This window comes from Bos mutus, chromosome 11 (assembly GCF_027580195.1).
Source record: "Bos mutus isolate GX-2022 chromosome 11, NWIPB_WYAK_1.1, whole genome shotgun sequence".
Classification (NCBI taxonomy): domain Eukaryota; kingdom Metazoa; phylum Chordata; class Mammalia; order Artiodactyla; family Bovidae; genus Bos; species Bos mutus.
Genome location: NC_091627.1, coordinates 14,051,208 through 14,067,271, shown reverse-complemented (window position 1 = coordinate 14,067,271; position 16,064 = coordinate 14,051,208). Strand labels below are relative to the sequence as shown.

The window sequence follows — 16,064 nt, the reverse complement described above, 5'->3', positions numbered from 1 at the left end:
CCTATTTTTGTAAAGGCTTTTCCCCAAATTATCCACATGAGAAACACTCATCCTTCAAATCTGAGATTCCAGGTCACCCTTTTCAAAAAGCTTCCCATAACTTCCAGAGTTAAATGAACCATGCCTTTACATAGGACTTACAGGCTTTGTCCATCATCATCGTTATCATCATCATCACCATTGTTTTTTCTTCCGAGTCATTATCACAATTACACCTACATGGTTATTTGTGCAACCGTCTCTTTGATGCCCGTTTCTCTCACCCCAGACTAAAAGCCCAGGAGGCTGACACCTACAGTTTATGACTGTAGCCCCCATGCAGTTCCTGACACACAGTAGGTGTTCAAAACAGCTGTCAGTGAATATAGTCATCCTTTCAGTGAGTACCCACGACCATGCTATTCGGCCCCAGTCAACATCTAAGGATGCTGAAGCTTTGAGAGGTCAAGTCAGCTGATTAAGGGATGAAGCTGGGACTGCAACCCAGCAGCCTAACTCCCGAGGTCATATTTTTAACCCCTGCACTGCCACACCCCTCCTTCTGGTTGCTGGAATGAATCTTTCTCCTACTTCTCCTCTCCCAGTGACTGGGAAGATCCTGTCTATGTTTGGGGAGAACAAAGATTTCCTGGAAGCGACAGCAAGGCACTGTGTCACGGTTGTAATTAGTGGTTGTATTAGCCTCTGTTTTACCACCTCCAAAATTAGCAGAAAAGGCCAACTTGAGCTTGCGTCACGTAGTTCTGCTAATGAAGGGATCCTTTTAATTACACACTCAGAGCCTATCTGAGATACAAAGCGTTTTAATGCTTAAACACAGCTCTGCACCAAAGTATAGGGCTGCATGAATCCAGACAATAAGTGGGAAAACTCATGTGAAGAAGTCATCCTTGGCCCAGACTCTAATTCTTCTTGGCATTCAATTTCATCCAAATCCAGATCCTCTCCAATGTAATCCTAATTCCCTTTTGTATACAGTGTACACCCAGTGAACCCTTATTCAGGGATTCAGTAGGCATATCCTGGTCAAATATCCTTTTTCCTCCAGATTTCAGTTGAAATCTGTTCACTTTGTGAATTTCACTTGTCACGGACTTGCAGGTCGGCAGCTGGCCAATCTCTGCTGCGAGGGTGTTGAGAGCAAAACCAATCTCACTTGGCCCTGCCCCAGGGGCTCATGGCATTTGCAACCAATTTCACGAGACAAATCTGTGTGTGTCCCTCCCACGCGGTTTTCACTAGTGTCACTCATGGGGCTGGTCCCATAGGCCTCTCTCAGGCCAGGCCTCCCTGACTTCACATTTGCGGTTGGTCAGGGAAATGGAGTAATTCATTGAGCCTCCTTTAGGCCAGGAACCTTCTCGTGCCTTGATCATTCTGCCTAAGCTATGGTGAGACCTTCAGTTCAGTTCAGTTGAGTCGCTCAGTCGTGTCCGACTCTTCGAGACCCCATGAATCGCAGCACGCCAGGCCTCCCCGTCCATCACCAACTCCCGGAGTTCACTCAGACTCACATCCATTAAGTCAGTGATGCCATCCAGCCATCTCATCCTCTGTCATCCCCTTCTCCTCCTGCCCCCAATCCCTCCCAGCATCAGGGTCTTTTCCAATGAGTCAACTCTTCGCATGAGGTGGCCAAAGTACTGGAGTTTCAGCTTTAGCATCATTCCTTCCAAAGAAATCCCAGGGCCGATCTCCTTCAGAATGGACCAGTTGGCTCTCCTTGCAGTCCAAGGGACTCTCAAGAGTCTTCTCCAACACCACAGTTCAAAAGCATCAACTCTTTGGCACTCAGCCTTCTTCACAGTCCAAATCTCACATCCATACATGACCAATGGAAAAACCATAGCCTTGACTAGACGGACCTTTGTTGGCAAAGTAATGTCTCTGCTTTTGAATATGCTGTCTAGGTTGGTCATAACTTTCCTTCCAAGGAGTTAGCGTCTTTTACTTTCATGGCTGCAGTCACCATATGCAGTGATTTTGGAGCCCCCCAAAATAAAGTCTGACACTGTTTCCACTGTTTCCCCTTAGGACAGATATATTAACATAAACTCTGGAACCTTGATGGACTGGGCAAGGTTGGAATCCTTGCCCTGTCCATCACTAGCTGATGACCTTGGGAAAATGTCTTAACCCGCTTGTGCTTTGGTGTCTTTATCTTTATAATGGGGATGAAAATCCTACCTATTGTGATGATTAAATGGGCTAATATATGTGGAGCATTTAGAATTATACCCAGTACGCCGTAAGCACTCAAGAAGCGATAGCTCTTGTTATCTATCAGATGAAACTGAGCTCAGGAAAAATAAAGCACGTACTCAAGGTCATGCCCCCCGTACATGGTTATCAGTTGGTGATCTGGGTTTGTGTGACTTGCAAGAGTTGTTTTTCTTTTCTAGGCTTCCAGCGAGGTTGGGCAGCTCTGGGGGTTTCTCTGACAGCCCTCCACTAGGACTGGAATCACAGCCCTTGCTGGGTGGAGCATGACCTGGAGAAAGTTACTCTGTGCTGAGCCCCTCCTAGCCTCAGGATGAGCAGCTGGCTTCTGCTTTTACTGCTCCAGACTGCCCTCTCAAAGGTTATCCAGGGGCCTCCGCGGTACCCCTAACCCCCTGCTGCTGCTGCTGCTGCTGCTAAGTCACTTTAGTCGTGTCCGACTCTGTGAGACCCCATAGACGGCAGCCCACCAGGCTCCCCCGTCCCTGGGATTCTCCAGGCAAGAACACTGGAGTGGGTTGCCATTGCCTTCTCCTCCTAACCCCCTGACCTTTCCTTAGTTCATTTTCTTCATTGCGTTCCATGCAGTCAGTCACTCGCTTTCTGTAACTCTCGTTCTAAGCCCCTGCATTCTCCCAAGTGTTTTCCATCCTCTGCTTTTCTTCTTCTGAGGACCCTTTGAGGTAGATGGTCCGCTAAGCCTCTGTCCTTGACCTGCTTCCTGCCTGCCGAATCTCCCTGGGTGATCTCAGTTACATGTGGAGATGTGTGTGGCCCCCGAGCCCGGGAGCCTGTGTCCTGCTAAACCCTGCTCACCAGCAGCCGGGCCCCAATCCTGCTCATCCTGCAAAGCTTGCTTCCCTGATCCCTCCTACCCGAAATACTCTCCTCTGGATTCCCCACAGCACTTCATTGGCAGCTCTCTTGTGAAATGTGTCATCTTTTGGACTTATATGATGGCCATTGAAGTCTGTGGCTTCTGTCCCCCTGAGACTGAGTTTGCCAAAAATAGAATCCACGTTTGTTCCCAGTGCTCTACATCTAATAGGTGATGAAAAAAAAAAAAAAAAGACATGCTGATAAATGACTGTGCAAGAGCAGTATTCTTTAAGACAAATAACATGAAGAATTTGCTATAATCTTACCCGAAGGCAAGAAAACGGGCAGGGTGAACTCTGGGTGTCATTTTCAGCTTCAGGTTCTCTAAAGCCACTTTTAAGGTAATAATGCAACAGTAATAATTTATGATAATAAGAATAATAGTCATTCTGGTTCCACTCCTTACTGAGGGCGTGGCTTTGGGGAAATGGCTCTATCATCCAGCCTCCATTTCTGTTCTGTAAAATGGAGACAGACAGTAGAATCTTGCTTGCGGGGGTGTGGGCAGATTCAGTTGGGGGGGGGGGGATGTAAAATGAGGTGCTAGCATCTTGGCCAGGGCTTAGTAAGTGAGAAAGTGATTGTAACTGTTATCATTCATTTGATACATATCTAGCAAACACCCTCCTCCAAAATCAAGGACAGAGACTATCCTAGTGGTCCAGTGATTAAGAATCCACCTTGCAATGCAGGGGATGTAGGTTCGATCCCTGGTCTAGGAACTAAGATGCCACATGCCATGGGGCAACTAAGCCCATGTGCTGTAACTACTGAACTCACCACTACACTAGACAGGCCATGCAATGCAACAAGGGATCTGCATGATGCAATGAAGATCCCATGTGCTGCAACTAAGACACAATGCAGCCAAATCAATTAATAAAATACTTCAAAAAATTCGTATAAACTAAAAAAAAAAAAAAGATCATGGAGATCAGGTCAGCTCAAGCCCAACCTTCTCCAAGAAGATTAAACTTGCCTCCTCCAACCCACAACTTTTTTCCTCCAAGAACTTTGGTCCTAATAAAACTAGAGTTTTTAAAATGCAGCTAATAAATTAAGCATGCATATTAGTAATCAGGTCCAGAGAGAAAGTCTACTTTTTTTTTCTTTATGCAATTTGAATTCCCCCAACATAGAGTTGTTGTCAAAATCCATTAAAGTATTTAATTTCTCTTGTCATTGCCTAATTCCCCAAGCAGGCATCCGACAGTTTGCAGTGGTGTTTCTCACAGAGTACTAAATGTTTAGTTATCATGGTACATTTTTTAGACGATGTCTCCCTGATGGCTCTAGAGACCCTGAAGAGATCGTATAAGTTCAAGTACAAGGTTAAGGCGGGATGTCAGAAGGGCAAGAGTTGTAGGAATTACGCAGCAAACAGGTCTGGGTTTGAGCTCCAACACAGCCACTTACCAGCTGAGTGACCCTGGGAAAGGTCCTTAGCCTTTCTGAGCATCAGCTTTCTCATTTGCAAAAGGGGACAATAATATCAATGCACAGGGTCATAGTGAGCACTAAATGGAAATCGAATATGAAGAAGCTCATAAAATGCCACATGTATAAAAGGCAGCTTAAAAATCCCAGCGACCTGGACACACACAGATTGGGGTCTGAAGGCCACGGCGCCCACTCACCACCCCTCCCGGAGGAGGAGGGTATTTATCATGTCACAGTGGCCAGAACCATCGCATCCTGATGCTTTCTCCTTTCACCGTGGTCTCTCCAGGAGCCCGTTCAAATAAATTAATCTCCCCACTTGATGACCTCACCTGGTGGGAGTGAAAGGTTTCCATGCCAACGGGAACATGGTAGGGAACCCCCTCCCCAAGAAAGAAAACAGAAGAGAGTCTGTCACTTAGTTTCCCTGAAACTAAGAGCTGAAGTCAGGGCTGGCCTCTTCCTTGGTCGTCATGGCAACGTTGCTGGACCAACCCCCATCCTGCAGACACAGGAGCTGGAGGGCAAGTGGGACTCCTGGGTGGTGGCGCCCAGGCACGAGGACGGCGCAGCAGAAGCACTCCACGAGGTCCACGAGAGAAGCGTTCTGCCTGCTTTTTCAAAAAACAGAAACCAGTGGCAAAAGTATTCCCCTCGCCAGGGAGTGGGGAAATTCTAGTTTTTATCATACGGTTCCTTGGGTGATGATGAATAGATTTAGAGTCCACCATCAGAGCCAGTTCAAACCTAGTGAACGAGCAGTTATTACTTCCCCAGCCATGACGTAGAGCTAGGAAGCTTGCCCCTGTGCCTCTCCTGTCGTGCTCGGGGTCGGGGGACGTGGCTGAGGCCCTCGCCTGCTGCCCATTGCTACAGTTTGGTGTGCAATCTCTGCAGCAATTTCCCATCCGTGATCTAACGCAACCTGAGCAACAGCTTGGGGAGAAAAATGCAGCATGCCCCTTTTACAGGCAGGAAAATGGAGTGCTGTGACCACGAACCAATGTGTGTGAATATGACTTTCATTTTCTCTTTTCTAGTTTGCTCTCTGCCCCTTCCCACAAAATGCTTTCATCTCTGACAGCACTTGAACTTGCCAAACATGTTCAATTCTTTCCCTTACTCTTAAGCTCTGTGTAGCTTTTAAAAGTCACCTTCTAGACGTCCCTGGTGATCTAGTGGTTAAGAGTTCCCCTGCCAATTCAGGGGACGCTGGTTTGATCCCTAGTCGGGGATGATCCCACACGCTGTGGAGCCACTAAGTCCATGCACCGCAACCACTGAAGCTTGCGTGCCTAGAGCCTGTGCTCTGCAACAAGAGAAGTCACTGCAGTGAGAAGCCCAAGCACCGCATCTAGAGAATAGCCCCCGGCTTACCACAACCAGAGAAAGCCCGAGTCCAGCAACGAAGACCCAGCACAGCCAAGAAAATAAATAAATGAAATAAAAACAAAAACCAAATAAAAGTCACCTTCTAAGTCCAACACCTGCCAGCCAAATCTACCCAGATGTCCCCCTTGCACCTAAGTGCAATAGAATTTATTCCCTACCTATCTCCCATCCCCTATCTCAACCAGCTTCTTGCTCTTTCCATGTTATTATTGGCAACTTCATCCTCCCAGCGAGCCAAGTTCAGAACTCTTAAGTCAGCTTCGGCTTCCTCTTCTTCTTCACCCTGGCTTCTGGGAACCTAAACAGAAACCTCCCCCTGTCCTTCTTTCATTGAGGAGCTCTGATTCGAATATTTGAGGAGTTCCTACAGATGGAAGTATGGAGCATGGTGGTTATGGGCAGAGGTTGTGGAGTCAGGGTGCCTGGGATCTTGCTGATTTCGGGCTCCTCTCATTTGGTCCCACCATAACCTTTGGAGAGTACTGCTATTCTTACTATGATTCCCGTTTTCCACATGGCTCACTTTCCCTTTGAGACACAAGAGTGTTGACATAACTTGCCCAAGGTCATCCGGATCGATGGGACTCCCTCATAACCAATATGCAAAGCTCCTTCCCACCCAGTTGCAGGTTTCTTAAGAGCAGGAACCTGCCTCACAGTGTCTGGGGAGGGAGACGCTGACTGAGAGCCCCTCAGAGCCAGCCAGCCGGGGTCTACTCCCCACAGCAACCCTTTCTCACTGAGTGGCCTTGGGGACACAACCAGATAATAGCTAGAGGTCTGCAGCGAGCCGAATACTGGCCATACATCCCTGGAATCTGTCAATGTGACCTTACTTAGAAAAGGGTCTTTGCAGATATAATCAAGCTAAGGATCTTGAGATTATCCTGGATCTAGAGTAGGCTGTAAGTCCAGCGGCAGGTATCCTTTGACAAGAAAAGCAGGGGGACATTTGACACAGATACACACACAGAAGATGCGGCTATGTGAAGACAAAGGCAGAGATTGGAGCGATGCCGTCACAAACCAAGAAACACCACCCAGATGTGGGAAGAGCAAGAAAAGACTCTCCCCTCGGGCCTTAGGAGAGAGCACAGACCTGCTGGTATCCTCAGATTTGAGACTTCTTCCCTCCAGAACTGTGAGAGAGCACGTTTCTGCTGATTCAAGCCACCAAGTGGGTGATAAACTTATTATAGCAACCCTAGGAAATCAGGGCAAGGTCTCAGTTTCCTCCTCTCTGAAATGGGTGACCTTGAACAGTTACTGTGAAGCAAGGTACCTGAAAGCAACGAGAACAGTGCCTGGTGCCGGAGGCCCTCGATAAATGTGGGTTGGACCAAATGAAATATATTCTGAGTCATTATCTTGGACACTTCTCCCCAGGGCACACCTGGCTGGCTGCCTCTGTCTACAATAATCCCAGGCTTGTGAAATGTTTAGCGTCAGAACCCAAGAGCCAGAAGGAGGAGCCACAGGGAGTCTCTCCTCTGGCCTAGGTGTCTGGGGGGTGAGTTGCGCAGCGGGGGGAGACGGGAATGGATGGGAAGCTGGCTGGGAGGTGTGTGCCCTTGTGAGGCTGGTAACCAAGCGTTGGCCCACTGCCAGCTCTGATGAGCCTGTCACTGTAGGTTTTACAAAACATCTGTTTCAGGAACAAGCTGGTTCTTTCAGGCAAGCTCCAGAGATAATAGTATGTTTTTCCTAGACAGAGCCATGACATGTTCGCTGAAGCTGAATATTTCTAAATGTGACCAATTTCTTAAGTGGCAGAAGCCCATCAGACTCTTCAAGAACATGGATTGCACGTGGGCAGCTGGAACGGTGTCCTATGCCATTCCAGACCTGGGGCCACATCTGCTCTGGCCTATAGGGAAACGGCCGGGGTAGAGGGGCAGGGGGTACTGAGCATTCAGATGCTGGTCCCTCTGAAGGTCACACCTGCTTCTACAAGGGAGTCAGGTTCCTCGGGTCCATGCATATGGACGGTGGCTGAGGCTGAAGGATAATGTGCTGTTTATCTTCCCCCTATTTGGGTTGGCTACTGAGAATTTGACTGGGTAACACTATGATGGTATGCATACCAAAGATGCCCAGGCCCTGATCACAGCTTTGCTGGTTTTGACTCCATTCCAGCCCGAGAGAAGAAAGCTCAGGTGTGGTGTCCTGTGTGAAATGAGCAGACGGCGCCGTGGCATGAGATACAGGTAGGACCAGAAGGCAGACAACGATCAGGAAAGTGCTGGACGCAGCCCTGCAGGTCGAAGGGCAACGTGGGCCGTGGACGAAGCAGACTCCCAGACACCCTCCAAGCAGGAGGCTCCTGAGATGAGACACACAAGTGGTCCACAAGCCATGCCCATCTCCCAGTTAGCTCGGAGCTTCCCTGGCTGAGGAGTCTCCGCTTCTAATCCTTGCACAGCTTTGGCCTCCCATCCTTACCTGGGGTCTCTGCATCCCAGGCTCTTCTTGATCCTGGCATCCTCTCCTTCCTCGTCAACCTGCTGCCGGGGTCCCAGCATCCATGGGTCGGGACCATCCTGGTGGTCACTAAGCTCCCAAGGCCAGGTTGTCTGGTTGATCACAGAAGGCTGTGACTCTGGTCCAGAAGGCTGCTCCCAGAGGGAGCACTGGGGCAACAGAATCAAGGAATTTCGAAGGAAATAGCTTCAAGTCAGAGACTGGCAAGTTCAAGGTCCTCATTTTGTAAGCAGATAGAAGACTGAGCTCTGGAGGTGGGAAATGATTTATCCAAGGTTTCCCAGCACGTGGGTTTTCGCAGAAAGTAAGAATGCAGGTTTGCCAACTGCTCTTGCAATTTGCTAGGACAATGTCCTTGGCCCTTCCTACAGCCTGGGTCAGCTCTTTGCAGCTGGGGCCCCTCTCTGACTCACTGCTGGCTCTGTGGCAGTAGCTCAGGGCCAGACCCAGACCAGTGCCCCTGTGACTATTACTGAGACATGGTCGAATGGGTTTCCTTTGTCAGACAAATCAAGAGACTGACGTGTTAGTGAAACCAACACAAAGGTTTCAGGATTCGGTGAACACCTAGACTACCAGAAGGGAGGTGCTGTTTCTACTTACAAAATAGTGTGGAAATCAATAAAAAATGTTAAATTTACAAATCATGTCACTGTTCATTTTTCCCTTGCCTAACTGTCATCTCAGGTCCACAGAGTAATGGCCTCTGTTTATTAGAGGGAGACCCAGGTTCGATCCCTAGTTTGGAAAGATCCCGTGGAGAAAGGGCTGGCTACCCACTCTAGTATTCTTGCCTGGAGAATCCCAAGGACAGAGGAGACTTACAGGCGACAGTCCATGGGGTCAGACATGAATGAGTGACTTACACTCTAACCTTTCCTCCCGGTCTGGTAGGAACTCTCACCTTTCTTTACAGATGGACACTGAGGCTCAGGCAAGTTAAGTGGCTTGTGATCCAAGGTCACATAACTCACAAGTGCTGGACCATGGATTCCAGTCTGCGCTGTTTTACCAAAGTCAGGGCATGCTGATAGAAGAACGGTAATAAAATGTAATGAGATGTAAGGAGAGTTTTCTCTCTGCCAGGCCTGTGATGTGTATGAGCTCATCTAATCCTCACAACCACACCGTGTTTTTCCTCTCCTGAGGGAAAACAGGCCCAGAGATTTAAGGAACTTCCTCGGGTGATCCCAGCCAGTCTAGGAGATGGGAACAGCTAGAGGCAGAGAGCTCAGGATAAGAAATAAGGGTATGAGAGGACCCTTGGAAGGGGGCTGGATTTGCTGGTTGTGGGATTTGGGGCAAACTGCTTAAATATTTTTTTTTTAATATTTTCACAAAATTTACCATTTGTATGGATATAGTACCATTAAGTACATTCATATTATCATGTAAGCATCACCACTGTCCGTCTCTAGAACTTTTTCGTCTTCCCAAACTAAAACTCTGTACCCATTAAATACCAACTCCCCATCTCCCACCCCCCTCCACTCTCACTCCTGGCAACTACCATTCTACTTTCTGTCTCTATGAACCGGACTCCTCTAGGGACCTCTTATAAGTGGAATTAGGCAGCATCTGTCCTCTCATACCTGGTTTGTTTCACTCAGCACAATGTTCACAAGACTCCTCTGTGTGACAGCTTGTGTCAGAATTCCTCTCCTTTTAAAGGCTAAATAATATTCTATTGTGTGTATAGACCACACGTTGTTTATCCAGTCATCTGTCAGTAGATAGCTGGGTGACTTCCACTTTTTGGCTATTGCGAATAGTGCTTCTATTCGCAACAACTGAGGCTCATCTTTTGGGGTCTTCCACACCTGAGCCTCCAGCTTTGTCCAAATGCAGAGGCCCATGCCTGGGTCAGAAGCCAGACAGAGATCCATTGTCCCTCACCCCCACATTGAGTAGCCCGGCCTTGTTCGTTCACCTCGATTCGCCCACTCTGCCCATCCCCACTGCTCGCTCCATAATCCAAGCCGCCATCACCTATCACCTCATCGACGGGTCGCCTGAATTCCAAAAGCCCCTGCGCCAGTCTCCTGGCTTGTAAGCTTCCCTGCTGACACAGCCTCTGTGTCACGGCTCAACTGCAGATCCCAGCGGGTCCCCGGAGACCCTACCCTGGCTCTCCTCCTCCTTTCGTTCCAGTGCTTGTGGCGACGGCCCCTCCTCAGACAGGCCTTCCCGACCTCCCGCTCACAGCTTTAACCCGCACTTCCCCAGTGCCCCGGGCCCTTCCTGGCTTCATTCCCCACAGCACTCATCACCATCTACGGGACAGAAATTGTACTCATTTATTTTGTTTACTGTCCACTCCCTGCCTTTTCACTCCAGTAAAGTACGTCAGTTGCTCATAAGCGGGAATTTCCAATGCTTTGTTCACTAACGACTCCTCGGTCCTGGCACAGAGCGAGCACTCAGCAAACACAGGCCGAGTGAGGGAATGCATGAATGACCAACCGTTCTCTGCCTGCAGGTCAGAGCCTTCGCTCTCTGGCCTGGTCAAGTCCTTTCACGTTCTGGCTCTGTATTCTGCTCCCACCCATGTCCCACCATGTTCCCAGGTAAACTCCAGGCAGACAGCACCGTTGGCCACGTCCGCCTGCCATCTGCTAGCTGAGGGCCTCTGCACGTGCTGTGGCCGCTGCCTGGAATGCCATCCCTCACCTCGCCCCGCCCTTCACCATGCTTTACAACACCCCTCTTTACACTGCTTCTGAAGCCCTTTCACATGGTACTATGATCAAACTGCCAGCCCTGAGTTGGGGAGGGGGGTCATCTTGATCTCTCGATTCCCAAGGCCGTGGCCCGAGCACACAGTAGGTGCACAGAAAATGACTAGTGAGGAAAGGGAGCCAACGACTGGAGCCTCAGCTGCTTCAGCCGTGAAACCAGGCAAGGCTAGTCCTGCAGACGCCTGAAGATTAGAGACACCCGTTACCGTAACACCTGCCACAGTGCCTGGCACACGGTGGGCATTTAATCTCTAGTAGCTCAGTCTCCAGAGAAGGCAATGGTACCCAACTCCAGCTCTTGCCTGGAAAATCCCATGGATGGAGGAGCCTGGTGGGCTGCAGTCCATGGGGTCTCGAAGAGTCGGACACAACTGAGCGACTTCACTTTCACTTTTCACTTTCATGCATTGGAGAAGGAAATGGCAACCCACTCCAGTGTTCTTGCCTGGAGAATCCCAGGAACGGGGGAGCCTGGTGGGCTGCCATCTGTGGGGTCGCACAGAGTCGGACACAACTGAAGCGACTTAGCAGCAGCAGCAGCAGCAGCTCAGTCTCAGAATAAGGATGGTAAGGACTTGTGCAGGATCTGCTGTTTCCATTGTTCAAGGAGCCTCTAGCTGAAGTCCTGCCATCATGTATCACCTCTGGGGGCCACACCAGTAAGTGTCCACCCAGGAGAGAATTCCTGTCCTGTCCTGCCTTACCCACATTGGGCAGAGGGCAGCTGGCCCGCTGAGCAGAGAAAAACTCCAGTCCACCATCATCTCAGAACCGACTGCATTTATAATCAGCATGCCATGGAACTGAGCACTTCCAGGGACATCAGGAAGTAACTGTGCCCATCTCTCATTTTACACCTGAGGACACAGGTTTTCAGAGAGGTTGACTGACCTACCCACAGTCACACAGCTGGTTTGGGATTTTGCTTTTTCTGTCCTCAATGCAGAATTTTACTTCTCTCTGGTTGAACCTACTGGACCCTGAAGAATTTGATCATTTAGTCTTAAACTCTAATTTGGGCTAAATCTGGATCATTTTCATCACTATACTGATAATTGAAGAAAGCAGTTGTTGTTTAGTCACTAAGTCATGTCCGACTCTTTTGCAACCCCATAGACTGTAGCCCATCAGGCTCCTCTGTCTGTGGGATTTCCCAGGCAAGAATACCAGAGTGGGTTGCCATTTCCTTCTCCAGGGGATCTTCCTGACCCAGGGATTGAACCGGAGGCTCCTACATTGGGCAGGTGGATTCTTTACCACTGAACCACCAGGGAAGCCCAATTGAAGAGAGAGGGGCATGTTTTTAACTTGCATAATCTTCCAACCAGCAGCATCAAGTTAGTTTTAAATGCTGGGCAATGTGTTTACCGAGAATCTCCTCTGCTATTCAGACAGACAAAATAGAGGTGAACCTCGACCCTCTCACTCTTACTGTCTCCCTAGACAGGCGACCCGCCGTTAACACAGGGACAGCAGCGTCCTGCCACAGGCACTGCCGCTCTCCTTGAATGTGCCCCTCCGTGGAGAGCCCCGTGGGGAACACCTCTGCCGTCTCCCCTTGGTCTTGGGCACAGGAGCTCTGGGCTCAGCTGTTTGCGTGGAAGGACGCAGCATCAGCAAGCTTGTGGAGCCCAGGAGCCCAGAGTGTTGGCAGAAAGATCAGGGAGACAAGTGAGGGGTGGCCCCGGCTGGGAGTGAACCCAGAACTCCCCTTCGCTGTGAGTCATTAGCCACCAACAGACTAATTCACAACCTCTGGTCCCAGAGGAAATCATTACTCCTAATTATTATTATTAGGCATAATGACTAATTAGTAAAAATAGCTACCATTTACTGGGTGCCAACTTATGCCTGGTACTTAATGCATATTATTTCTTTTTTCCCCCCCATTTCATGCTTCTTGGTTTTCTTTCTATTTTTCTAATTATAAACTCAATATATGTTCAAGGGAAAAAATATTTAAAGATATGGAAAAGCAGAGAAAGGGGAAAAAATTCCCTCTTTGTTTCACCACCTACACAGAGCCAGCCACAGCTAACATGGTGGTGTTTTCTTTTCAGGATTTCTCCTCTGTCTGTCTGTCTGTCTATCCATCTCATAAGTGTGCAAATGTATGTGTGTGCGGTATATAAGGTTTAACATAGCTGTCATCATATTTTTACAAAAAATTACTTTGAACTCTCACAGGGATCCCAGGAGTTGGGTACTAGTATCTCCATTTGGCAGATGAGGACCCCAGACTCAGAGAGGGTAAGGAACTTGTCCAAAGTCACACAGCAGATAAACGGCAAGAGAGGGATTCAGATCAAGTCTCTCTGTGTCACCAAAACCGGTCTTTTCCCCATTCTGCCGTGTTGTTTCCCACTCGTGAAGGGAGAATCGGGGATAGTTCTGATTCCATCTCAATCCCTGCTACCCCAACTCCTCTGACCGTGCCGGATGGACCACCCTTTACTGGGAGACACGGCTATAGATATGGGAGACACAGGCAACTCCAGCTAAGTCCACTCAACTGGCCAGTACCTGACTATGGAAAGCTTCGAAAGCTGAAGCTTCAATGAAGACATTCTTTCAGAAACTGGAGGGAATCTGTGTTTTCTGTCCATATAGATATCTGGAAAGCTGAAATCAGAAAGCATAATGAACTCATTTTTGCAAAGCATTTTGCACGAGACAAATACAAGTAACTTCTACAGAGTAGGTGCTGGGGGGCTCGGAGGGCCTTCCCTGGCCTGGCCTGCAGCATCCATGGGGAGCGAACAGTGAGGACCTGGAGAGCATGTTTGCGCAAATGGTTTGAACAAAACTGTAGGTCCTAGACATCCTTAGGCTGGCACTGAGCAGGTCGGCACATGGCACCTCCTCTGTGTTGAACCCTGGCACAGGGCATCTAAAATCAACAAGGCACAGTGTCTGCCTGCAAGGAGCTCACAACTGTTACAGGGAGAGAGGTCCTGAAGGCTGTGGTCAGTGCCAAGACACAGAAACCTCTTCTGTTTCCCAAACCTCAAGGGCAGATTCCTAAAATCTTTAAGATGGGAGAATTCATGGTGGAGAAGAGAAGTTCAGTTCAGTTCAGTCGCTCAGTCGTGTCCAACTCTTTGCAACCCCATGAACCGCAGCACGCCAGGCCTCCCTGTCCATCACCAACTCCCAGAGTTTACCCAGACTCATGTCCACTGAGTCAGTGATGCCATCCAACCATCGCATCCTCTGTCATCCCCCTTCTTCTCCTGCCCTCAATCTTTCCCAGCATCAGGGTCTTCTCAAATGAATCAGCTCTTCGCATCAGGTGGCCAAAGTATCGGAGTTTCAGCTTCAACATCAGTCCTTCCAATGAACACCCAGGACTGGTCTCCTTTAGAATGGACTGGTTGAATCTCCTTGCAGTCCAAAGGACTCTCAAGAGTCTTCTCCAACACCACAGTTCAAAAGCATCAATTCTTTGGTGCTCAGCTTTCTTTACAGTCCAACTCTCACATCCATACATGACTACTGGAAAAACCATAGCCTTGACTAGACAGACTTTTGTTGAGAAAGTAATGTCTCTGCTTTTTAATATGCTGTCTAGGTTGGTCATAACTTTCCTTGCAAGGAGTAAGCATCTTTTAATTTCATGGCTCCAGTCACCATCTGCAGTGATTTTGGAGCCCAGAAAAAATAAAGTCAGCCACTGTTTCCACATCTCTATTTGCCATGAAGTGATGGGACCAGCTGCCATGATCTTTGTTTTCTGAATGTTGAACTTTAAGCCAACTTTTTCACTCTCCTCTTTCACTTTCATCAAGAGGCTCTTTAGTTCTTCTTCACTTTCTGCCATAAGGGTGGTGTCATCTGCATATCTGAGGTTATTGATATTTCTCCCAGCAATCTTGATTCCAGCTTGTGCTTCTTCCAGCCCAACGTTTCTCATGATGTAGTCTGCATATAAGTTAAATAGGTAGGGTGACAATATACAGTCTCGACATACTCCTTTTCCTATTTGGAACCAGTCTGTTGTTCCATGTCCAGTTCTAACTGTTGTTTCCTGACCTGCATACAGGTTTCTCAAGAGGCAGGTCAGGTGGTCTGGTATTCCCATCTCTTTCAGAATTTTCCACAGTTTAGGGGGACCAAAAGTGGGAACAAATTGATTAAAGGCCTTTATGAAAATCCTCTGTTCATCGAAAGAAAATAATAAAGGGTGAGGACTAAATAATATCCGTTAGGTTGAGCTTCTATATCTTAAATTTAGGAACAAGAAGTTGTCACACTTTGGCCCCTGGACAATTTTCAGGATCTCTTGCAGTTTGAACAAGATGCCTAGAATCTTTCTGGCTTTCCTGCAAAGCAGTGTTTACATGGAGAAGGCAATGGCACCCCACTCCAGTACTCTTGCCTAGAAAATCCCATGGACGGAGGAGCCTGGTAGGCTGCAGTCCGTGGGGTTGCTAAGAGTTGGACACGACTGAGTGACTTCATTTTCACTTTTCACTTTCATGCATTGGAGAAGGAAATGGCAACCCACTCCAGTGTTCTTGCCTGGAGAATCCCAGGGATGGGGGAGCCTGGTGGGCTGCCGTCTATGGGGTCGCACAGAGTCGGACACGACTGAAGTGACTTAGCAGCAGCAGCGGTGGTGTTTACATGGAGCCACATTTCTGCGTGTATGTTTCTGTGTGTGTGTGTGTGTGTGTGTTTGCACGTGTGTGTGTTCCAGCACCTAAAGGTTCAGACATCTCTAACTGAATATCCAAGAACTGTTGAATTCTACCTTCTGGATCCTAGCAGAGCCACAGGAAGCTGTGAGTGTGAAAAGCTTGTAATGTTCCCGCCTCCAGTTAGGTGCTTAGATACTCAGCAATTTCCCAACATGCCTGCTCCCACATTCTCATCCGTAATTAGTGTGGGGGAACTTCAGCCCTACCTCCTGCC

General features: G+C 48.5%; 1 protein-coding gene across 6 annotated transcripts in view; it reads right to left on the bottom strand.

Moving 5' to 3' along the window:
- Window positions 1-16,064, bottom strand: part of TTLL11 (tubulin tyrosine ligase like 11) — a 270,271-nt gene that overhangs the window by 57,798 nt on the left and 196,409 nt on the right. For 2 of the 6 annotated variants that reach the window (XM_070379049.1, XM_070379051.1), the window contains exon 7: window positions 13,674-13,772. The exons of 3 other annotated variants lie outside the window; for them this stretch is intronic. In XM_070379049.1, the coding sequence (XP_070235150.1) occupies window positions 13,674-13,772 (99 nt within the window). Of the gene's footprint in view, window positions 1-8,373; window positions 8,572-13,673; window positions 13,773-16,064 lie in introns of those variants that run through there. One more of the 6 variants, XM_070379052.1, reaches the window with a different exon arrangement.